At 36.0% G+C, this 26,864-nt stretch overlaps 1 protein-coding gene across 1 annotated transcript in view; it reads right to left on the bottom strand.

The window, feature by feature from the left end:
* The window catches only part of LOC103748356 (KH domain-containing, RNA-binding, signal transduction-associated protein 1-like), a 135,459-nt gene extending 117,900 nt beyond the window's left edge, over window positions 1-17,559 (bottom strand). The window contains exon 1 of the mRNA XM_029554972.1: window positions 17,467-17,559. Coding sequence (XP_029410832.1) covers window positions 17,467-17,559 — 93 coding nt within the window. The remainder of the gene's footprint in view (window positions 1-17,466) is intronic.
* Window positions 17,560-26,864: the final 9,305 nt, after the last annotated feature.

Genomic DNA, 26,864 nt, shown 5'->3' with positions numbered 1-26,864 from the left:
CCCTCAGTGCAAGTTCATATACTGAGGTCTAGCCAACCAATCTTGAGTATCTTGCTTTAGGATGATTAGCTTTTCCTCAACCAAGAGTAAACAGGTACAAATATTTCTTCAGCTAAAATTGGGGTCAGCTGTCCATTTCCCCAGTTCTATGCTGGGTTTTGTCTGTTTGCATGGTCTTGTGCATTCAATAAATTTTTAAATTTATTTTTATAATAAATATGACACCATTTAAAAAAATAATGACACCATTGCTGTAGGTGCATATGAGCAGGGTCCTAGGATTTTGTAGGACTCTATTTCCATATGGTCATGCACCTCCTCCCTGGCTCTTACAATCTTTCCACATCCTCTATATATATATATATATATGTGTGTGTGTGTGTGTGTGTGTATGTATGTATAAAATGTCTTTCCATCTCACTGTGTCTTCCTCAATCTCTTTCTTCAAAGATTTAAAATTTTCATTTTAGAGATATTTAATGTCTTGGGTTATGTGGATTCATAGATTTTTTTAGGCTATTGTGAATGTGAGGGTTTCTTTAAATATATCTTCTGATTCCTTGCTATTGGTATAGAGAAAGGCTACTAATTTTATTAATTAGTTTTGATTTTATGTCTATGAATGTTAAAGCCTGCATGTGTGTAAGTGCACCCATGTCTTGCAGAGGGTCCATGGAGGACATAAGAGGGTGTTAGATGCTATGGAACTGGAGTTACATACAGATAGTAACTGTATGTACATGGTTGTTAGTTGCCATGTCGATGCTGTGATTGGAATCAGGTCTTCTACAAGAATAGCCAGTGCTCTTAAACCTCTGTGCCATCTTTCCAGCCCCCAAACTAGTGATTTTGTAATTTGATTTGTAACCGGACACTTTGCCAAAGTATTGATCATTTCTAGAAGTTTTCTGGGGGAATTTTTGGGATCTCTTACGTATAATATCATATCATCTGCAAATAGTGATAATTTGACTTATTTTCCAATTAGTACTCTTTTGGAGGCCAGAGAGGGCATTGGATCCCCTGGAGATGGAGTTACAGATTGTTGAAAGAGTCATTAAGTGGGCCTTGAGAACTAAACTTTAGTCCTTTGCGTGAGCAGCAAACTTGCATAACCTGCTGAGCCATGTCTCTAGCCCCAGTTTTATTTTATTTTTATTTTTAGAAACCTCCATAATGATTCCATAATGGCTGCGCTAATTTGTATCCCCACCAAGAGTGAATAAGTATTCTTCTTTCCCAACATTTTTGCTAGGATTGTTGTCAGACTTTTTGATGGTAGCCATTCTGACTGGAGTGATATTGAATAATTTTTAGAGTATTTATTAGCCATTTGTGTTTTCTTCTGAGAAATATTTCATTAATTCATCTGTTGATTAGCAGGCTCTCTCTCTCTCTTTGTTTAATTTATGTAGTTGTTTGTAAATTTCTAATATTAGTCCTCTGTCTAATGTGTAGCTGGCAAAGACTTTCTCCCATTCTATAGGCTACCTGTCTGTTAATAATTTTAGTCTTTTTTCTTATAGTCTTATTTAATTCTTGGGACTATTTCCTCTCTATTGGAGTTCTGCTGAGGAAGTACTTGACTTTACTTACATCATGAAGTGAATCCCCTGTGTTTTCCTCTAGCAGTTTCAGTATTTTAGGTTTTAAATTAAGGTCTTTTATCCACTTTGAACTGTTCTCTCTACAGGGTGAAAGATACTAATACAATTTCATTTATCTCCAAGTGGATATCCAGTCTTGCCAGAAGAATGAGCTATCTTTTTTCCATTGTATGTGTTTGAAAACTTTGTCAAAAAATAGGTGACTGTGCTTTGCATGTTTATTCCAAGGACCTCTATTCTGCATCACTGGTCTACCTATCTGTTTCCGTGCCATTGAAATCCTGATTTTGTCATTCTGACTCTAGTATAATTTCAGATCAGATACCTGATACCTCCAACTGTGTTGGTTTCCTTGATGATTATTTTGATACTCATGGTATTTTGTTTTGTGATTCCATATGAATTCTTCAATCGCTTTTTGTTTTTAATTTGAATGTGATTGAAATTTTGAGGGAAATTGCATTAAATATATAGATTACCTTGGTAATATAGCACTTTCACCATATTAATTTTGCCAATACAGGTACATGCAAGGTTTTTCCATCACCTAGTATCTTCTTCGGTTTTCTTTCTTTTCTTCTTCTTCTTTTTCTTTCCTTACCTTTTATTTCTTTATTTTGTTTTATTGCTTTAGCTAAGACTTTAAGCATGGTGTTGAATAAAAGAAAGGGCAGTAGGTATCCTTGTCTCATTCCTGATTTTGTAGAAACTTCCCTCAGTTTCCTTCATGTTGGTTTAATGTTAGCTATATGTTTGTTGTATATAGCCTTTATTATTTTGAAGCATGTTCTATATATTTCTTGTGTCTTCAAGACTTTTATCATGAAGACTGGATGAACTTTGTCAAGTATCTTTTTCTACTTCTATTGAGAAGATCACATTATTTCTTTCCTCTAGTTACTTTCATATGGTATATTACATTTATTGATTTGGATAAATTAAGCCACCTTATATCACTGGAATGAAACTCATAATCAAGAAGTATTGAAGCAAGCGTCAGGGTAATGACATGCTACATAAGTATTATTTAGATCTAAATTGGCTTTGTTGCTTTATTAATAGGTTCTCAAATTATTACACCCTATGTATCAATTAAGTATAAAATTATTCACAATTTTGATTAATTAATGCATTAATGCATTCACCTAATATGAACTATGTTCACATACATGCATTATCCTTCTCACTTATTTCTGCTTTCTCCATATAGTTTTCTGTTCCCCTCATCTTTCTACTTTCTATCAGAGCAAGCCTAAACAAGCACAATCTAATTGTGGATTGACTCTAAGAAGCAGCTCTGAGCAAGACGTTCAAGGAAAACAGATAAGAAGGTGCTTTTAGGAGTAGGAGAGTCCTACAGTGTGAGTATGCTCTGTGATTTGTCTTTTCTGATCTTAGAAATTCACTTAGGACTGATGTAAATGGTATAAAATACTCCCACCAAAGGAAATCCCATACAAGTTGTTTATATAAACCATACAATGAGCTAAGTAGTGTCATCTCTTATACTAGTTATCTATTGTTCAACAAATTACACATTGGCTTTAAAAAATAAACAATTCTTTGTGACATTTATGATGCTACTTAATCAGTGGTTTTGATTTACATGCTTTCATGAAGTTATTGTCAAGTTTTGGGTGAGTGTCGTGATCTGAAACCTTTATTGAGATAGATAACTCACATAGCTTGGTTGTCAATAAGGGACCTGCCTTTCATACATGAAGTTATCCCCAGAACTGGTCAATGCATGACAGCGGACCTCTAGAACTGTATAAGGGTCTATATTTCAGGAAACTAGATGACTAGGTACAAGTGCTAAGGATGTCTACCATGACCCATTTAATTCCCTTTAAAGTGGGTATTAGCATCAAGCTCTCCAGTTTATGAGGAAAAATTGAGCATGAGAAGATGATTTTGACCAGAGTTTTTAAGCTAACAGTAACATAATTAAACATTCAACCACAGGTAATTAGCTCCAAATATTTGTACCTATGCACATGACATTACAGACTACAAAATTAAACATGGCTATTGATGATGGCACAAATACTCTTATGTTATATGTAGCTGATGCTACTTTAAAGGTTGTGTCTTCGTGAATTTATCTCTACAAAACAAACCAGTTTTCTCTTTGACAGTATTGCTTATAAGCAGTAGTATTAGTGAAATATCATGGAAGTGATCTGGTGAGGAAAATATTCCAAATATAGAATAAGAAGTCAAAATGTACCTTAATGGCTTATAGGCTATTACTTTAACTCAGTTTAACTACTTCAGACTATCACTGAATTACATCACAGACATTTTCCTTACTTCCTTAGGATTATACAAATCACAGACATTTTCCAAACTACATCCTTGGATTATACAAATTCAGCAATTACAAATTTCTCTTGAAATATGCCTAAAAATTCAAATGTACTGAATTTAACACTAGTTATGCTATTTTACATAAACATTAATGAGAGTAAAGCATAAAACTATTAATTCAAGAGCTATTTTCCCAGGGTATGAGGAGAATTCACTTAGTTTTAAGTATAAGTGAAGCAGCAGACATTTTTTCACCATGGATGCAATATAACTCCATACCTGACAAGCTCCAAATTATCTATTTAAGTATATAATAAACTCCATGGAAACAATATTTTATTTGTCTTTTTGAGACAGGGTCGCCCTGTAGCCCCAGCTGTCCTGGAACTCACTATGTAGACCAGGGTGTCCTTGAACTCACAGAGATCCACATGCCTCTGCCTCCCAAGTGCTGGGAGTAAAGGTATGCATCAACACACCCTCCTTTAGAAACAATACTATGAGATCATGTACTAACAAGTTTTCTACTTGTTTTATTTTAAATAGGCACCAATATTAATTTTCTGTTGGTGTTATAACAGATTACCACAAAATTTAATATTTTTGAAGATAAAAAATATTTGCCTTAAAGTTTTGTATACCAGAAGTCTGACATGGGTGAAAGGTCTCCAGGTCTCCTAGAGTTCAAATCAATGTGGCAGAAAAGAATTTCTCTTTCCTTAGGGGAACTCCAACTTCTTAGCTTCTGGAAAATAACCCTACACACTGGTCATCAGCCTCTTTTTTTAACTTCAAATACAACTGTGATTTTTTTTCAAGATGCCTCACTTTTGTTATTGATTCTTCCACATTCAAGTAGATATTAGCAATCTTTTTTTTATTTTTTTGTATGAGGACAGTGCCCACGGAGGTCAGAAGAAGGTGTCAGATCCCTGGAACTGGAGTTACAGACAGTTGTTAACCACCTTGTGGGTGTTGGGCATCAAACCCGGGTCCTCTGCAAGAGCAGCCAGTGCTCTTGCCTGCAGAACCATCTAACCAACCCCAATATTAACAATCTTAATTTTATCAGAACTTTAGCAGCCTGACCAGTGCCCCTCTGCATGAAATGCCATTGTACTAATGCCCAGAACATATCAATATACTACCTTACCTACCAAAGAAAGCTTTGTATGCATGATTAAGTAATGAACCGTCAAATGTAGGTTATATATATTAATGCATATCTCAACTCTCAGCAGATGGTGATTAACACAGAAACCCAGAACTGGCCAAGGTACAGAGAACAAGAGACTACAGAGTGCTTATCCCTGAGTAGGGCATCTATATCAAACTTCTGTCACCAAGAGCTCAGGGATTGTTTTAGAAGACAGGATGAGAAGAGGTGGTGGATGAACACAAGGAAACAGAACTTTCCCAGACAGCTGGTCATTTACTCATACCAACTCACAGCAATGGTGATAGCATGCACAAGTCCTATGTAAGCTCAAACCAGAAAAGATCCCAACATAGACATGAGGAAGTGGTTAAGAAGCCCTAATCCCTCCTAAGGAAATTGTAGCAACTAATGGCTGCTGGGAAGAGCAGAGACAGTCTCTTTTAAGTATGGGACTATTGGTAGGTTAACCAGATTCCAATGGATATACCCACACTGCACACTGAAGGACACACAAGTATATATAAATGAGGTTATCCTGGATTATTCAGAAGGAAGTCAAAAGCCATCATATGAGTTCCTATAAAATGAAAAAAAAAATGTGTGGTACGGGATTATTAAGAGGGAAGTGAAAAAACATCATATGAGTTCCTATAAAATAAAAAAAAAATGAGGAAAGAGGGGAGAGAGAGAGAGAGAGAGAGAGAGAGAGAGAGAGAGAGAGAGAGAGAGAGATCTTGCTGGCTTGGACAACAGAGGAAAGGGCTTTCAAGGCAAGAAGTGTCTGTGGTTGCTAGAAATTCAAACTGAGAAGGAAACAGACAGCCCTCTGGAAACTTCAGCAAGAACTCAGCCATTTAAGTGCATCTCAGACTTCTGACCTTCAGAACTATAAAATAATATATAGTATTTAGAGATACTATAGTAGCCACAGACACTCAAAGAACAGTCACCATGTTTTCAGAAGGTATTTGGGGTAGGATGTGGACATTGTTGTAGTGGGTTTTCTTCAGTCTTCCATAACATTCACATTTTTATTAAAATGAATTGTGAAATATGCATATTAATAATCATATTAGTCAATAAAAACTGTCTTGTACTTAAGTGAAAATTATTTATATATGATAATGATCACTATATTAAAATATATTCCCCTCCTAGTGGTAAGGTAATGGTTTTAAAACTCTTCCTTTTTAAATTTTTTTCTGAGAACTTTTACATAGGAAGAAAAAATATTTATATGAAATAGTCAAAAGGAAATGTGAATTAGCACAAAATATAAATATTCTCCCATTAATGCTAGCACATGCTTTCATAATAAAGTATAACTTATTAAAATTATTGGCACTACACAGATTTTCATCAGCATATATTAAGTTTTCTTAGTGTAGTTTTGGTTTGGTTTGATTTAGCTTTTTCAGACAGGTCTTCCAGTGGCTCTAGCTCACCTGGAACTCACTATGTAGGCCAAGTTGGTCTGTCACCATACCTGGCACAAAGGTTTTTTTGAGAAACCAAAGAAGACACTAGTTTCATATTTTCCCCAAAGCCAAACAAAAGAAAAATATGAAATGATGATAAAAGAAAGAAAAATCCAAATGATCCATCATCAACATATAATGCAAAAAATTATTTCTCTTTGTGTGTGTGTGTGTGTGTGTGTGTGTATGTATGTGTGTGTGGTGTATATACATGGTTGTACAGTCTGTACGTGTAAGAATAGACATGTGTTTGTAGGGGTTAGAAGGTTAGAAGTCAACTTCTGGTGTCTTCCTCAGTGGCTCTCTGCCTTATTGTTTGAGATAGGGTCCCTCACTGAGTCTGGAGAAGATAACTTTGTCTAGACTGTCAGTGAGCTCTAGGGATTCACCTGTTTGCCCCCCTCCCACTAGTCCTAGAATTACAGAAACGTGATTCCATGCCAGGATTTCTGCATGGTACTTCGATCCAAATTTAGGTCCTTATGTTTTCAGGGCAGTCACGTTATCAACTGAGCCATCTTCCCAAACCTCTGTTATTTTTAAAAATCAGTTAAATTACAGACTGAATTGGCTAGAATATTGAGAATAAAATGTAATATATTCAAGGTGACTTTTGGCTTTAGTTTTTGTAATTATTATCAAAGGTATGGCTGTCATTGAGTAAAATACAAAGCAAGGTACTGCTACCGACAATTGAACACAAATACTTCATAAGCCTCCTAGGACACACAAACTTTCCTAAGGTAGGCAGGTACATAATAGAGTCATATTAGTTTCTAGGGAATTATCTGGTCTGTGACAATTAGTGTGCTTCCATATTTATTGATGAAAAGGCAGAAAGTCTTTAAGAGTATTTTGCTTTTGTATGAATGATTATAAGAACAGACAAATTGCTTTATAAAACATACTTCATATAGACTTAATTTCTACATTTTTCCCCGGTTTTCAGGGACATGTAAGATCTTTTTAATAAAGGCATGCCTTGATATGTGTACATCATTCTAAAACCCATTGAAGGTATTGTCTTGTTAGACAATGTGAAAATGATTTAAAACTTTCAGAATCACTGTTCCGTTTTCATTTGGAGATTAAATCCAGTAGACACAAGTTTTTATAATGTTATTTCAAAACAGAACATTTTAAGATCAATAGTGATTAGTTTTATATTTAAGATAAAATTATTTACTCTGTGAATATTCATTGAATTACCTGTAAAGTTTTTGAACTACAATTGTGAAGTAAGGAAAATGAAAAATGTCCAACCAGAAAGGGAAAGTCAAACCATCAATCATTTCATAAAATATAGTAACATTCCTGAATTTTCAGAAGACAATGTTTCCTGTATCTTACTTTCTCCCCCTTTTTACTCTATTATTAGCACTTTTGTGAACACCTTTCTTTCTAGTTAAAAAAAAATGTGATCCCTACTTTCAAAGGCTTTTTAGGATATTGAATGAGCTAGGCAAATCAAGGGAGTAAAAGAACAAATAATGTTGTCAATTAGTATTATAAAGGAAAAAAATAAAGGTCCAAAATTAGAGAAATAGGGGGGAAGCAATTTTTCAATAGATTCTCAGGGAAGATCTGTTTGAAGAAATTACATTAACTAAAACCCTGAAAGATGAAGGCGAAGAGGTGTCCAGGGCAAAAACAGACTTAGAACTAACCACCATGTGCTAATAGTACCATGAAATGGTCGAAAAATTTAGCCTATACTTAGAAGATGACTGCATTGAAGCATAATAGGATGGTATGGTAGCACTATATAGAAATGCAAACAAGAGTCAGATAAAAGCAGAAATTCAACTGTCAGGTGGGAATATTGACCTAAAGGTATTTTCCAGGTAAGAGAGCCATATGAGTATGTTGAAGTACCCTGTGTATTTTGGGTTGATCTCTGTAACAGCGAGGAGCACACTATTCTGTCCACTACACTGCTGCTTTTGATGTCTGAGGTTCTTTGCTGTGGTTGTGATCCATGGGTGGAGCTTAGGAGCCATTTCCCATGTGGTAAGCCAGATGGAACCTTGTTCTAAGCTTCATAAAAACATTGTAGCAAGTTCTGAATTATATCACTCTTCATTTATTTTCTATTAGAGAGAAAATAACTAGGTTTTAAAAACAATGCTTATCAAGGTTGTATTACTTATTGCATCTAGTAATCACAAGTGTGATTTCAGAAGAAGTTCAAATGAGATGTGACAGTGGATATTGTGGATACACAGCAGAGATTCTCTCTCTGTCTCTCTCTGTCTCTCTGTCTCTGTCTCTGTCTCTCTCTCTATTATATATATATATATGAACAGAAGATAATAATGGAATGATGGAATGCATATGAGAGAGTAGAAAAAGTTGAAATGTCAAAAAATACTCCAAGATTTACAGTTTGAATAACCATGGGAAATGGTTACTGTGGCTGTTGGTTGGGGAAGAGTGGAGAGGTGCAGATCCGAGAGGGAGTAAAGCCTATACTTTCAGATATTCTTTTATTAAAATAATGATTGAGCCTTTGTACATTTCATACAACAGTTCTTAACCAAGTTTAAACCCCTTTCTCCATCGTGTCCTCCACCCCCCACCACACCTCATGTATTCTGCCATGTCCTATCCAGTCAAGCATTTGTACCCAGATATCCTTTGGTGCAAATTCATCTATTGGAGTCTAGTCAGCCAATTTAGAGATTGTAAGACAGTTTCCCTCATCCAGTAGTAATTAGTCTCCAAGTTTCCAGACTAGAGCCAGCCCACCACCCATTTCCCTCACTCCACTTTGGGCCCTTGTCTGATTGAGCTGGGATGGGTCCTGTGCTTAATCCCACCATTGCCACAAGTTTGCATGTTCAAGCTTACAGTGACCTGAAAGCCTCTGCTTCCCTATGTTCATGGACCAACACTGGCTCTTACAATATTTCCATTCCCCTTTGGCAGTGGCCCTGAGCCATGGTTAGAAGAGTTGTAATATAGGAGTCCTACCCAGGGACACACACTCTGCAGTCTCTTATTCTTCAAAACTCTGCCAGTTGTGACTTTCTCTATACATTACACTGTTGTATAAGGAAGCTTTACTGATGAGAGTTGAGGGATGCACTACTTTTCTCTCTACCCCAGTTCCACTATGTTCCACAATCATTAGATGTAGAGGTTTAACTGTAGATATGTAATTTAGGACTAGGCATTTCTCAGGCATATGTACTCTTTGTCTTAAACTGTGCAGTCCACCCTTTGCATTTAGTTTAAATATGTGCTCCACCAATCAGGTATCAGAAGCAAATGTGTTTGCTAACTTCATTACAAACTTCATAGTTACATTTTGCCAGAAGACCAATAGCCAGCCTAGGAATTCATTATGCAATTTTATTGTGTTACTCAGAAGCAGATTAAGCAGATTAATTTTCTATTTTCTTTGTTGTGATGTACACCCACGCTTATGTATAGATGAGTAACTTCTCTCATTTTTCTATGAGGGGAACAGCAATGCTTCAGAAAGCGCTTCCCATGTGCATGATTTACAGTGCTATTGCATTTTGGCCTGTCATTATTTTCTAGATGGATAACTCAGAGATGCTAAGTTACAACACCAAGGTTCTGTAGCTGTAAAAATACAGATCAAGAATGTCAGTCTAGTCAGTCATGGTGGTAAGCTGAGGCAAGGGGATCGTGAATTCAAGATCAGCTGTCTAGTTAGATACAGACTCCAAGCAGAAGGGGCACAATCAAAGCTGATTTGCCAAACCCAGGCCCGTGTTTTATTTCTCCTTCATGTTTATACTAAAAATATACATTGTCATAATAATGACAATTTTTTATTTATGTATTTACATATTTATTCATACATATTCATGAATTTACACTCTAAAATTTTCTAATAAAAACAATACAGTAAGAGTTCAACTAAAGTAGAACTTTTTACCAGAAAATCTATATCTCTAAAGTAGCCTCTGGCATTGATTAAATTGAAGTTTAAAAAATTATAATTCAGTTCCATCTTCAGACAGTCCATTATCAAAGCATAATGCCTTTTAAATGAGTTGGAAGAAAAAGCCCACAGGCAATAAAAAGTAGTAAAATCAAGAATGATAGTCTAGTGCATGATATTTAAATGAGAAGTAAGGGGAGTAAATAAAAGGGCAACCACTGCCCACCAGGAGAAATTACAGTGCATCTACTCAAGAAAAAGCTGAAACACATTTTTGTAGAAAAATAATAATATAGTGATGTAGAGTATTTTTCTCTTGATTCTTTCTTTTGAAAGTGCCTTACATTTCATTAGCATATGCATGCATTGTGTCTGAGAGTTTCGTTACTGAACTGGTATACATAGTAAGCCACCTTGCAAATTGATTGCCCTTAGCTTTAGACAGGTTATCTAAAACAAACATAATACCATGCTTAGCCTCCTTGAGAATTGGTTATATGAAACGGTTTATACTGGATGAGTGGATACAAAAGAGAAGTGAACATTTCCTTACTTGAAGGGGCTCATATCCAAGTGAAAGAAACACAAAATAACCACATTAATGTGAAGGCTTTCATTTGGCTGAGCTACATTTTTAAGTCAACAAAAATGTGCTTTGCCACTCGGAAACTTATTATGTAGTTCATTGCTAATGATTATGTTGCTGGAATAAATAAAAATTTAATAAATAAATTATGCCTTTATGAGTGACTTTAAATTTATCCTGTTGGCATAATTTGAAGCCTGACAACCTGGTGAATTTAAATTCTAGAGTAACACTTTGCAGTTGACTACTGAAAAATTAGAGCAATAACATTTGTTAATACCTTCACTCTTCATATAAAATTCCTGACTGGGCTGGCTCTGGAGTCCAGGGAACACACAGAACTGGCTGGTAACTCAACATCCTGGGGTTGACATACAGCCTACAGGAAACAAAATTAGCATTCCTGCCTTCTCTAGAATTAAAGTCTTACCTCATCCATAGACATTCTGATAGGTTTGTATATTTAATTTTTTTCTACATTAAAAATTTATGCCCCTGATATTTTTTCTTTTGTAAAACTTAATTATTTTTTTATTTTATGTGTATGAGTGTTATGCCTACATGTATGCAAGTGCACATGTGTTATCTAGTTCCCATGGAGGACAGAAGACGGCATGTGATTCCCTGGAACTAGAGTTGTTAGCCACCATGAAGATGCTGAGAACTAAACTTGGGTCTTCTGCAAGAGGAGCCAGTGCTCTAAACTACTGAACCATCACTCCAGTTCCATAATATTTCTTTTTTAAGCAGAAATTTTATTTTTTTTCTGTTAACTTTCTTTAATATATTTGTAAAACAGAGGTATATTTTATCTGAACTAATATTTTACTTGAAAACATAATCCATTTTCTCAAATAAAATAACAAAGTTCAGTGTTATCTTCTAGTATGTTTTAACATATTGTAAAGACAAAAGTTATGGGACAATTATAAAAATGAAATTGATGGGTAGGATAAAACCTCTTATGTATGATAACTGCTTAATTTTGATTGATGCTATAGAAAATTTTAAATTGTCTGACAATTGGATATATATTCATTCCACTGCCAAAATACATGTTCAAATAGCAATTCAGGCCATCTTTCAAAAATTCGATATGAAACATTTCTCATTTTTTTAACATTTTATTTATTATTTTTATTTTATGTGTACAAGTGTATTGCCTGCATGTATGTGAGTGCACCCATGTTGTGCAATGCCACGGAGGTCAGAGGAGGGATTCGGATTTCCCTGGAACTGGAATTAAGGACGGTTCGTAGCTGCCATGTAGGTGCTGGGAATTAAACCCAAGTCCTCTGCAAGAGCAGTCAGTGCTCTTAACCACTGAGCAACAGATTATGTTTTAAGTTTGCATCTATAAAGCCAAATTTAATTTAACGTACTTTATGTTTATGAGCTTTTTGCCTGCATGCATTTAAGTACACCCATGTAATCCAATGCCTACAGAGGCCAGGAAGAAAGTTTCAGACCCCGGGAAATGAAGTTACAGACAGTTGTTAGCTGCAATGTGGGTTATAAAAACTGAACCAGGGTCCTCTGCAAGAACATTCAGTGTCCTTGACCACTGAACCATTTCTCCAGCCCTTATAAAATCAAAATTTTAAGGCATCAGACTAGCAATATAGTTTTTTTCTTTATTTTCCATGCATCAGTGTTTTGCCTGCATGTATGTATGTACACTACATGTGTTTCTTGTGCCAATGAACTCCAGAAAGGGGAGCATATTCCCTGGAATTGGAGTTACAGATAATCATGAACTGTGTGGCTGCTGGGTATTGAACCTGCATCCATTGCAAGAGCAGCAAGTACCCTTAAGAGCCCTTAAGAATAAGACTTCTTTAAGAAGTGGGCCTTTTTTTATGTGGGCCTTATTGTAGACACAAGGAGAAACATTGAAGCTTATGTATACAAATTATCATTGATACTGTATGAAGAGTGAAAGACTTCCTTCCTTCATTTGTTGACAAGAAATTGACTCTTGATATACATAAAAGCACTTGATGGTCATGTTGAGATTGGTAATATTTCTAGCTCAAACTTAAAAATTCATCCGCATATAATAATTGGACAGATTTATGTATTACAGTGTACTATTTCCATGCATATCTATAACGTGCACTGATTAGATCAATATATCTAATATTTCTTTGTCAATTTGTGTGAAGACTTTGGGCTCCTGTTGTCTGTCGTTTCTAAATTATATAGTAGGCTATTGCAAATTATAGTCTTCTTGCATTGTTCTGTAGTACACTAGAACACATTACACAGGGGAGCATATTTAAGTCATAAAAATTATAATATCCTGTCTCATAGAAAAATCAATGGAAATGTAGAACATTATATTAAGTAAAATAAGTCATAGAATGACAATTTGCACATGTTGACACATGTTTGTAACAAAATTGATTGGAATATATAATTATGCAAAGTTTCTTAAAACAAGACATTTCAGTCTCAGATACTAAATTACCTCTGCAAATAAGCAAAACCAATAAATAAGATAAAACTCATTTTATAGACAAATTTCTAGGATATTAGCAAATTATGCTTTTTAAATTTACAAGATTATGGATATATAATAGTTCTGCTGGAAAACTATTTTACCAAAGTTGACCCAAGAATACATAGTTAAAATAGAGCATAAGCAGGAGGAGAATTAACATGATCTGAAGAGCTACCTCCCAGGACTTCCAGCCTGTGCATTGTGTGAGGGCAGTCCACTCCTAGACCAACCTCATTCACACTCAGTGCTGTTTATTTCAGATTAAGAAAACTTCATTGACAACATTGTACAATGCTGATATAAGTGCACCAAAGCAAATGAAAATGCAAATTTTTAAGTTAGAATTGTAGGCAAACAAGTTCATTAGATTATTAAAATAGCTTCTAATCATAGAAAATGAGATTGAGCTCCATCAGGGTAGCTGCTTGGAGCTCAGCAGACTACAAAAGAGTGCCAGGTTCTGTCCGCCCTCTGGCCTCCACTACCAGGGGGCCTGAGAACCCAGGGGACAGTGTGACAGCCCCTGGATCCTGCCTCTACATGGTGGTGAGCTTCCCATAATTGTGCCATACCATCCCCCCTACCTGGGATTTTCTGAGGCACCTCCCAAGGCCCCGGGGCAGATCTGGCTTTGGTAGGCTGAGGCTGAGATCCTAGCAGACAGCCTGTGAGGGTGGAGTTCTGGCCCCCTTCTGGCCTCCCTGTAGCATAGGGTTAACAACACATAGGACTGCCTGAGAGAGCCTGTATCCTGCCTCCATGTGGTAAAGGAAGCCTGAGTGTGTACCTGACTGGAACCTGAATTGGGCTTCTGTCAGTACCCCTGAATAGTTGATCTGAAGCCATCAATTGGCTCCAAAATAAACCTGAGAGAACCTGAACCCTATACCGACAAGCTTTACATAACCAACAAAGAAAGGATATAGGCTCCCAGATAATACAAACAGAAGCATACTTCAACATAATTCGAATATCAGAATCATAAACAACAAAAGAAATTCATATGTCAAAACCACAAAGAAAGAATAATAAAATGGTAGGCCAAAATACTATGTCCCCAGCAAAGCCCACCAATTCTATAGAAGAGATCTACCAGGAGAAACCCCTAGAGATAACTCAGGACACTGACTTTGAAAGAACAATCATAAACATGATCAAGGAATTCAAGGAATTTAAAGAACACAGGAGCAAACAAATCAAAGAGCTAAACGAAGATAGGGATAAACTTCTAAATGAATTCACAAAGAGATAGAAACACTGAAAAAAACTCAGGCAGAAATGAAGGAAGTACAAAACTAAATAAGCTGACTTGAAACAAGGGAAAGCCTCACCTCTAGAATGAATGAAATGGAAAACAATGTCAACACTGGAGGATGAAGTTGAAGAATTAGATCACTCAAACTAAGAGTATGGAAAATTTAAAAAAAAACACCGGAATGGAAAATGCAAGAGATATTTGACACCATGAAAAGACCAACTCTATGGATTATAGGAATAGAGGAAGTAGAATAATTTCAGGTTAATGGTGTTGACCAGATTCTAAACAGGATTGTAGAAGAGAAATTCCTGGAATTAAGGAAAGACATCCCTATACAAATACAGGAAGTGCACAGAACACTAAATAGACAGGATCAGAAAAGAAACTCCAGACGACATAGCATAGTAAAAACACTAAATGTACAAAACAAAGAGAGAATATTGAAAGCTGCAAAATAAAAACAAGTAACATACAAAGGAAAACCCATCAGAATTCAAGCTGACTTATCAATGCAAACTATGAAAACCAGAAGAGCCTGGACCAAGGTATTTCCAGTTCTACATGACAATAGATGCTAGTTCAGAATACTATACCCAGCAAAAATGTCTATTATAGTTGAGGGGGAAAGAAAAATCTTCCATGACACAAATAGCCTGAAAGAATGCATGTCCACAAAACCACCACTTCAAAGAATACTTGAAGCAATACAGAGAGGAGAGAGAGAAACAACTACACCTTGGGGCAATGAAAGAAAATAAACAAAGATATAATCTAGGAAACACAAAATTACACAGAGAACACAAATAGCAATCAAACTGATGGCAACCAATACACACCTTTGAATAACAATCTTAAATATCAATAGACTGAACTCCCCAGTCAAAGGAAACAGGCTAAGTGAATGGATTAAGAAACAAAATCCATCTGTTTGCTGTCTGCAAGAAACTGATCTCACCTTCAAGGACAGGCAATACCTTAAAAAGGATGGAAAATAATATTCCAAGCAAATGGCACTAAGAAACAAGCAGGAGTTGCAATTCTAATATTTGAAAAAATAGATTTCAAAGTAAAACTAATCAGAAGAGATAAGGAGAGTCACTTTATTCTGATCAAAGGAACTGTTAACCAAGAAGGTATTACAATCCTTAACATATATGCACCAAATCCTGGTGCATGCAAATTTATAATAGCAACACTACAGGGCTTTAAGACACAGATTAAACCCTACTCAGTAATAGTAGGGGACTTCAGTACCCCATTGTCTCCATTAGACAGGTCAACTGGACAAAGAATAAACAAAGAGACATCTGAATTAAATGATATCATACACCAAATGGACCTAACAGATGTCTTTCAATTATTTCATCCAAACAGCAAAGAATACATTTTCTACTCAGCACCTTATAGAACTTTTTCAAAAACTGACCACATACTGGGCCACAAAACAAACCTCAACAAATACAAAAATATTGAAATAATTCCATGCATTCTATCAGACCAGAAAGCAATAAAGCTCAAAATCAACACTGGACAAAGCCCTAGTCACTACATGAACTGAACCATGGTGATTGAACAACACACTCCTAAACAAAGAATGGGTAAAGGAGAAATTAAGAAACAAATAAAAGAATTCCTGGAATTCAACGAAAAGGACAATACAACACAATACAACCTCTGGGACATATTAAAAGCAGTCCTAAAAAGGAAGTTTATAGCTCTAAGTGCCTACATTAAAAAATTAGAAAGACCCCAAGTAAATGACCTAACACTGCAGCTCAAGGCACTGGAAGGGCAAGAACAAATGAAACCCAAACCTAGCAGAAGAGAAGAAATAACAAAAATCAGAGCAGAAATTAAGGAAATAGAAACAAAGAAAATAGTAAGTACAGAGAATCAATGAATTTAAGACATGGTTCTTTGAAAAGTTAAACAAGATAGACAGACCCTTATCTCAGTTAACAAAAAAAGAAAAAAAAAAAAAGGAAGAAAATGCAAATCAGCAAAATTAGAGATGAAAAGGGAACATCACAACAGACACCCCAAAGATCCAAACCATTGTAAGGGAATATTTTAAAAACCTATATACTACTAAACCTGATAGTCTGAAAGAAATGGTTGGTGTCTGAAATCATGGGAACCTCCAAAGTTAAACCAAGAAGATAGCAACAGTTTAAACAGACCCATAATTTATAAGGAAATTGAAACCGTAATACAAAGCCTCCCAATGAAAAAAGCCCAGGTCCAGATAGATTTACAGCAGAATTCTACCAGACATTTAAAGATGGCCTTCAACCAATACTATTTAAATTATTCAAAATGATAGAAACAGAGGGAGAACTCCCAAATTCCTTCTATGAAGCCAGCATTACTCTAATACCCAAACCAGGTAAAGACACAACCAATCAAAGAAAACTATGGACCCATATCCTTAATGAACATAGATGCAAAAATTCTCAACAAAATGCTTGGAAACCGCATACAGAGACACATCGACGGTCAGGATTCTTCTGCAGGAAGGCTTTATTGCATCTCGACAGGCAGTGCAACAAGCTCAAGGGAGAACCAAAGACCGACGACGACCCAAAGCTCGTAGCTGCTTATATAGGGTATTGTTCTCGCCTAGTACGTGGCAGAAGGTGATTGGATCACCTGATTAGGACGCCTCTGGTCCGAGACCAGGGGAATTCCAGCGCAGACTCTGTTAACTTGTTTACTTCTCTCAAGGCCGGATATCGGCGCCATCTTATCTCTGGGCTTTGTCTCAGGCCGCTCCCCATAAGTACTAATTCAAAAAGAAGATGTCAAACTATCACTTTTTGCAGATGATATGATACTATACCTAAGAGAGCCCAAAAGTTCCACCAGAAAACTCCTAGAACTGATCAACACTTTTTAGTATAGTGGCAGGTTGTAAAATCAATCTACAAAAATCAGTAGCTTTTCTATATACCAATAACAAGCAATTGGAGAAAGAATACAGGGAAATGCTCCCATTCACAATTTCTGCAAAAAAATTGAAATATCTTGGAATAAATGTGACAAAAGACAGATCTCTACAATGAAAATTTTAAATTGTCAAAGAAAGAGATTGAGGAAGACACCAGGAGATGGAAGGACCTTCCATGTTCATGGATTGGAAGAATTAATATTGTGAAAATGACCATCCTATCAAAATCAATATATAGATTCTATGTAATCCCAATCAAAATCCCCGTGACATACTTCACAGAATTAGAAAAATAGATCCTTAAATTCATATGGAGGCACAAAAGACCCCAGATAGCCAAAGCAACCCTGAGCACAAAGAGCAACGCTAGGGGGATTACTATACCAGATCTCAAAGCATATTACAGAATCATAAACATAAAAACAGCATGGTACTGGTGCAAAAACAGACACATTGATCAATGGAACATCATTGATGTTCCAAACCTGAGTACACACAATTTCAGCCACCTGATACTTCATAAGGGTGCCAAGAACACACAAAGGAAGAAAGACAGCATCTTCAACAAATGGTGCTGGCAAAACTGGATCTCCACCTGTAGAAGAATGAAACTAGGTCCTTATCTTTCACCTTGCACAAAAGTCAGCACCAAATGGATCAAAGAACTCAATGTGAAGCTTGAAATCCTGAAACTAGTAGAAGAAAACATTGGCAGTAAATTACAGGATATAGGTGTAGGAAAGGGTTTTCTAAATTGGATAGAATTGCTCAGTAATTAAGGTCTGCAATCAATAAGTGGGACCTCATTACACTAAAAAGCTTCTGTACAGCAAAAGAAACAATCAAAAAAGTGAAGAGGAAACCCACAGAATGGGAAAAAATCTTCACCAGTGACATCTCACAGAGGTTTAACATCCAGAATATATAAAGAACTTAAAAAACAAAGAATCAATAAACCAAATGTCCCAATTAAAAGATGGGCTAATGATCTAAACAGAGAGTTCACAAAAGAAGAAATGAAGATGGCTAAGAAATATCTTAAAAAGTGCTCAACATCATTAGTAATTAGGGAAAGGCAAATTAAAACCACCCTAAGATATCACCTTACCTCAATCAGACTGGCTAGGATCAAGAGAACAAATGATACCAAATGCCATTGCAAACACGTGCAGCCTCTTTGGAAAACAGTGTGGCGAACTCTTAGAAAACTAAAAATGAACCTACCATATGACCCAGTTATACCACTCCTTGGCATATACCCAAAGGACTCATCCTATTGCAGGGACATTTGTACAACCATGTTTGTTGCTGCTCTTTTCACAACAGCTAAGAGATGGAAGCAACCTAAGTGCCCCTCAACTGGTGAGTGGTTAACAAAAATGTGGTGTATTTACATAATGGAGTTCTATTCAGTAGTAAAGCAAGATGAAATAATGAAATTTGCAGGTAAATGGATGGAGCTAGAAACTGCTATACAAAATGAAGTAACACAGACTCGGACAAACAAACTATGTATGTTCTCCGTCATATGTGACCCTAGCACCAAGTCCTTTTAAATTCCAGGTCTTTTACTAAGATGATGCCATACAGCATGAAATAACTACCATCATCACGACTTCCCCTGAGTCTGATCACTAAACATAGTCACAATTGGGCTTGTTGTCCGTTGTGCTCATTCATTAAAGGAGCTCCAAGCAGGGTCACAGGACCCTGACCTGAGTATCCAGCCACTCTTCTCAGCCAACTAGTCCAACCTTGGAAGACAAAAGCAAATTGAGGAAGAACCCAGTAGAAGGATGCTTTTGGAAGTCCTTGTCAAGAAACTCCAATAGACTCTCACATGAACTTTTGAAAATTGCCCTGTTGTTTTTTTCTAGTTCCCTGTCTAGAACTTGTAATGCTAATTACTCTTGCCTTTACTTCTCCTTCACATCTCCCATTCATGATTCAAGGACTTTCTTCACCCCTTAGAGGCACGAATTATGCAATTTGGGAGTCTTTTTGATAGACCCACTGAAGGGGTACTCCAATTGCCTCACCCTGCATTCCTGTTCAGCATGGAAGAAGCCAGAGCAGTCTGTGTCCTTATTCCCTTTTGGCAATCTGGGTGACCCCTTCAGAGGATGGTGTGATAAGAATAGGAGGTAGGAATTGTCTAGGCAGTTAGGGTAAAAAAGACCCCAAAGAAATGTAGCCAGTTGCTTGGCAAAAAGTCAATATTTTCTTTGGCCTGTTAACAACATACTCTGTTCCAATGCCAAAAATGTCAAAATATTTTGGAGCTTGTATCTAATCCTGAAAAGATTTTAAGGTTACCTCTTCAGAGGGGGGAGTTTTGGAGGGGACGGAGTGGGCATGGATTTGGTCAAAACACCTTACATGTATGTATGAAATTCTCAATAAATTTTTTGTAAAGAAAAAAAAAGAAAGTAAGATCAATTTTCAGCAATGCCAAAGTCATTGAATAATAGCAATTTTAAAATCTGTATTTAAGAGAGGACATGTAAAGTTAGTGAAATTTACCACACATCAACATCTTCATCCATAGTGTAAGGATAATACTCTCTCAGACAAGTGTTGTAAAGACAGGATTCTGTTCTAGCAAACTTTGTGTTGCTGTGTTAAAACACCATGACCAAAGCAATTCATGGAAAGAAGAGTTTCTTGGGCTTATGACTCCATCAGAATTAGTCCATCATGACAAGGAAGCATGGCAGCAGGCAGCTGGAATAGAAAGATGAGTGCTCACATCTTCAAGCAGGCAAAGAAAATTGGAAAAGGAGTAGGCAAAGAACTCTCAAAGCTAGCCCCAGGGTTTTCCTTCATCCTGCAATGAAGCACCTACTAAACCTCCACAAATGGTGCCACCAACTGGGGCCAAGCACTGAAATGTTTGGAGCCTATGGGGGACCTTCCTCAGTCATACCTCCATATTACACTCCCTGTCTCCCAAAGGCTAATGATCGTATCATAATGCAAAATCATTTAGTTCAAGTTCCCATACTCTTTAATAGTCTCAACAGTGCTCAAAATCTCAACGTCAAAGTCTCTTCAGAGACTCAGGGCACTCTCTGAACAGTCAGCCCCTGAAAAATCAAAAAGTCAGTTACATACTTCTGACATACAATGGCATAGAATACACATTCCCATTCCAAAATGGAGAAATGGGAACTTGGCAAGGAAATACCAAACAAAAACAACACCAAAACTTGCAGAATAAACATCAAATCCAATAGTTTCATGTCCAGCCTGGAACTTTCTTTCCAAATGGCATAGATAATTCAGCTCCTCTAGCTATGCTGTCTGCACCATGTATAAATCTCCTCGGATGGTACCACTCTCTATATACAGATTTCCTTGGCTCATGTTTTATGGCTTGACATATTCAACAACTTGGAGTCTCCACTGCAAACCAGGCTTGACTTTCATAACTTCATAGAGTGGCCTGTCAGGGCCTCTTGACCTCCCAAGGCATTCTTAATGTAGGGACTCCCTGCTGCACTCTGCCTGTCCTCAGAACCTCTCTGAAACCATTGAGGAAGAATTGATGATCCTTTCACTCTTGAATCTTTCTTAATTCTAAAGCCAACACCACATGAATGACATTGTCCTGTTCAACTGCCATTGTGGGAGGGATATTGCCCCCTTTGTCTACATTATTTGATTATCCTTGGCTTTTGTAAGCTGTAGTTTTCTAGGAGCAGAAAACTCCTCTTTAGGCCTTTTCCTTTAACTTGCTGGAAGATAACCTGGGTGAGGTCTTGCTCTGAGGGCTCTCTTGCCACTGTTCAGTAGATGTGGAGGCCTCTCTTTCTAGCTCTAATCTCACTAACAGTGACAACATCTCTTGCAGTATAGCCTTGGTTGTAAGATTAAGCTCCTGGTCCCTCTTTTTCTTTCAAAAATGTACATTTTGTATTTCTGCCACATTTCCTCTTTTTCATTGTAGATTTACACAATATTCACCATTGATAACCATACCACAAATTCAGCATTAAGCTGTCTTGAAATTTCCTACACCAAAGAAGTCCATTACATTTAAATTTATGTTTAGGCAACTTCTTAGTTCACAAGTAGATGACAGCCAGATTATTTGCCAAAATATCCTAGTTGCTGCTTAAGTCCTTATTTCCCTCTGGAGCTACATTGTTCTCAGCATGACTTTCTTCCAGACTCATATTAGAACAGCCTGTAAATATTTGCTTACACGATTTGATCGCTTTTCTAGTCAAAAATTACAAAGTCTTCCAAAATTCTCTGGAAAACAACATGGTCAGATCCTTCACAGCAACAGCTCATTCTCTGGTACCAATTTCTGTTCTAGTTACTTACTGTTGCTGGGTTAAAACACCATGACCAAGGTAATTTACAAAAGGAAGTGTTTATTTGGCTTAAGGTTCCAGAAGAATGAGTCTATCATGTTGGGGAGATATGGCAAGAAGCAGGCAGAGCAGAAAGCTGAGCTCTCACATCTTCAAGTAGGCACAGGAAACAGAGAGAAACTGGAAATGGAGAAGGCTAAAAACTCTCAATGCCTGCCCCCAAGAATGTGCTTCTTCCAGCAAAGCCAGTGCTCCTAAACCTCTACAAACAGTGCTACTGCTTGGGGACAATATTGAAATACTAGGAGCCTATGGGGATTCCTCATTCAAACCACCACAGTTGCTTAGTATTTGTCAAACCTGTAAGACAGTGGCTGGCATGTTGTAAATGTTCAATATGTGTTAGCTATTATTGGAAATATTAATTTTGATTTGATTATATTGTTGGAAAGATTAATAATGATCAACACATTAATATGCCATTAAGAATAATGAACAATAATAAATATAGGCTAGAAACGCAATACAGTAAAAGTAGTAGTAATTACTGAAAACTTAAAAATCACAGAAAGATTATTTAAGATTGGTAGATAAAATACAGCTTAAGTTGTTAAATATATATTATTGTTTTAATATTATAATTAGTCTTACTACAGCATTCCAACTCATCCAATTCCTCCTCCCCAAATCACTGATGTTGTAAGTATCTGTATAGATGAAAGGATGGAGGCTTATGTGTGGCTTTAGAAGTCAGGTGCACACTTCCATTCACATGTTCTGGGTATGGAGAAATAGGCCACATGATCTCATTTGTTAATAGGCAGAAAAACGTTGTTAGGAAGAGTCTAAAGTGATGTTGTATCACTGTGAATACCTGGGACATGCACCCACTGAAATATATTTATAGAGCCACTAAACTTTCTTAATACAAACAAGACTGTAAAATTGTCATGGTTTCATGATAGTATATACACACATCTAATATTACTTCAACAAGCAGAGCACAGATTTTTAAACTATTGAGAGATATTTTAAACTAGCCTCCATTCTTTTTAATAATTTTTGCTCCTGTCAATAATTTATCAGGTTCCTTTTTCTTCATACTTTCAAGCTTTTTGATCTTTGCTAATAGACAGTTGAAATCAAATTTATGAGTGACATTCAAATCTACATTTCTCTTAATGTACAAGGCAATGTTGTGACTACTTTCCTGTGAAGTCTGATTATGTTTATCAGTGCTAGTTAAATGACATTGATAATGTTTTTTCCTGTGTATTCAGTTATTATGCACTTTATAAATTAAGGAAAATTATCACTCTATTAGGTAATACAAGTTGCTTCTCCATTGTTACAATTCGTTTAATACTTTAACTCTTTATCGATATATAACTTAGAGAAATGCCTATAAATATTAGTATATAGTTTAAATAATTTCAAACTGAACACACAGATAAATCACCATTTATATCAATATGTATAAGAACAGTATTCTTCTACACATCCCCTTTTTATTAATTTTTGAGGCTCTATGCACTATCCACATATAAACATTTTTTCTAATTTTTTAATATTGACTCATTTTGGAAAGGTTTTTATTTATAAAATTTTAATCATAATATATAATTTTCCTCCTGTTAGCTATTCATCACTGCGAAAAAATATCTGAGAAATCAACTTAAGGTTGGAAGGATTTATTTTGGTTCACACTTTCTGAGGCTTGACAGATGGATTTCCAGCCAGGCAGAATTGCTTTGGGCTGAGGCAGAGGTAAAGGCCATGGGGCAGGATTGTTTGGTCCAGCTCAGCTTAGGGAAGCCACAGGCAAGATCAACCCTTTAAAGTAACATCTTCAGCGACCCACTTCCTCCAATCAAGATGCACCTCTTGGGAGCATGGTTACTTCACATTGCAATAGTCCATCAATAGATTACCCCATAGACTAGATCAGATCCTTCATAGTCCCACCACTCTGCACAAGTCCCACCTCTGAACATTGCAATGGAGATCAACCCATCACCACACCAATTTGGGGTGATCATTTTATAACTAAGCCACATCAGTGTATATTGTAGTCTTTTATAATGATTATGATATTACACCTATAATATGATTTTAGGATTTTTTGTGTCATTTTATCAATTGTTCATTAACAGTGTTGTGAAATATTCCATCATGCAAACATATATTTTTTACTTATTTATTTTTTTATTTGTGTGTGTGTGTGTGTGTGTGCATGTGTGTGCAAGGGCACACATGCATATGAAAGTCAGGTTGAATCTAGTGCTCACCGATTAACTAGGTTGGTTAATCAGCAAGTTCTGGGCAGCCACCTGTCTCTGTCTTCCACCCCAATGCTGAGGTTACAGGTATGCTACCACAACTGGCTTTTTACTTGGGTGCTGGGAATCTGAACCCAGGTTGTTATGCTTGCATAGCAAGTGCTTTACCAATTGAGCTGTCTCCCTAGTCTTGATACTCAGATTTTTGAGCCCCAAATCAGGCTGCCCACAGTGATATGTGAAACAGAAGATCAGAGATGTCACAATTCAGATGGAAGGATTACTGAAGACTCAAAATTAGATAAAGGGGCAGATCATTTCAGAGAGGAATCTGAACAGGAAGAAAGTTTTACTAAAAATGTTGCATTGCCTAAATTTTCATTTTAACTATTGTCATAAATATGTGATGATATATGACTGAAAATTTGGATTATCTTGGTTTAAAGATATTTGACCTTTCTGTATGCTGCTTAGCTCTTTGGAAATTTACATTTTATCTCCTTAATGAATACAATTTTTGACTGTTTTTTCTGCTTCATTGTCTTATTTTCCAATGACTCCTTTAAAATTGTTTAAGATTCTGTTTTTTTTTTAAAAAAGTTTTGTTTGTTGAGTAAATCTTCTACAAGACTTTTCTGCATCACTATCAGTTGCATTTCCATCTTTACAAATGGCTTAATTTTTTTTTTTTTTTTACAAAAGATAAGCCCTCTCCATGCAGCCCAGGCTCACTTGGAACTCAAGATTTCTCTCTGGAGACTTCTCCAGAACTGGGGTTGTAGACCTCAGCCAAGGGTGATTTTAAATAAACAGGAGTTTTTAATTGCATTGTGACTCATTTTGTCATTTCTTCTTTACATTTTCTTTGACTATCTTTTGTGTCCTTAAGAAATTCATTATTTTTTTCTGGGTTATTAGCATATTTTAGTTACATTTTTACTTATATTTTTCTGACTTAAATTTGTGATATATCTGAATTTGCTTATTTTATATGGGTAAAGTGGGTAAAGTGGGGATATATATATATTTTTTTTTCCTAAGTATTTCAGTACCTTCTACAGTACAGACCATCCTAATGAGATTTTCTATATTTCAAACCAAATTTTATACTTCTGTCACACATATACACAGTGTCACAATGTAAATGTATCACAGCATTGTAGTAAGTTCTAGAAGATTCTATAAACTTTTCCTTGTTGTACAATTAAAGACTTTCATTTCCATAGAATTTCATTTTAAAATTTTTATTCACTATTTGTTAAAATTTTTTGTGTATGAATGTTTTGCACTGGGGGATGCAATGTACATAGAGCCCAAACAAATAGCCAGAAAAAGAAAAAGGAAGAAAGAAAGAAAGAAAGAAAGAAAGAAAGAAAGAAAGACTGTAAGGAAGGAAGGAAGGAAGGAAGGAAGGAAGGAAGAAAGAAAGGGGAAAATCATAAACCAATCTCTCTGACAACATAAATGAAAATATTTTCAATCAAATACTTGACAGTCGAATGTATGAGCAGGTCAAAAAGATTATCCACCATCATCAAGTTGACTTCATCGCAGAGATAGAGGAATGGTTCACCATACATGAACCAATAACTAATTCACCACATAAATAGACTAAAGGAGAAAAACCAAGTCATCATCTTATTAAATAAAGAAAAGCCTTTGATAAAATCCAAGATCACTTTATAATAAAAATGGAAGATAATATCGAGGTACCAGGATATACTTCAACATGATAAAGCCAATATAATGTAAGGCCTTAGCCAGCATTAATCTAAACATAGAAAAGCTTAAAGAATTCCTAATCAAAAGAGGAACAAAACACAGATGCCCATTCTTTCCATTCCTATTCACTATAGTACTTGAAATCTTAGCTAGAGCAATTAAGGAGACAAATTAAGGAGATAAAGGGGATACAAATTGGGAAGAAATGAAAGTATCCTTATTTGCAAATGTTATGATTCTGAACATTAAAAAACCCTAAAGACTCTACTGGGAAATTCCTAGAGCCGATAAATACATTCATCAAAGAGGGAGGATGTAAAATTAAGAGGTAGAAATCAGTATCCTCCATATGTATAAACAACAAACATGTTGAAAAAATAAATCAGGGAAATGATCGCATTGATGATAGCCTCAAAAACCATAAAATATATTAGAATAAATTTAAACAAGGAAGTGAAGGACTTGTACAAGAAAACCTTTAAGACACTTAAGAAAGAAATTAAAGAAGATGCCAGAAGGTGGAAAGACCTCCTATGCTCATGGTTGGATTAACATTGTGAAAATGGCCATCTTGGTAAAAATAATCTAGAATCCCAGCACCATTCCTCACAGAAATATAAAAAACTAATCTCAAATTTCATATGGAAACAAAAAAGTCCAAGAGAGTCAATATAATCCAGAACACTAAAATAACTTTTTGAAGAATTATCATCCCTGATCTCAAATTATAATACAGAACATTAGTAATATAAACAGCATGGTGATTCGGAAAAACAG

The sequence above is a fragment of the Nannospalax galili genome, unplaced genomic scaffold, assembly GCF_000622305.1.
Source record: "Nannospalax galili isolate Female #2095 unplaced genomic scaffold, S.galili_v1.0 scaffold925, whole genome shotgun sequence".
Lineage (NCBI taxonomy): Eukaryota > Metazoa > Chordata > Mammalia > Rodentia > Spalacidae > Nannospalax > Nannospalax galili.
This window is presented reverse-complemented; position numbering and strand designations above follow the sequence as displayed.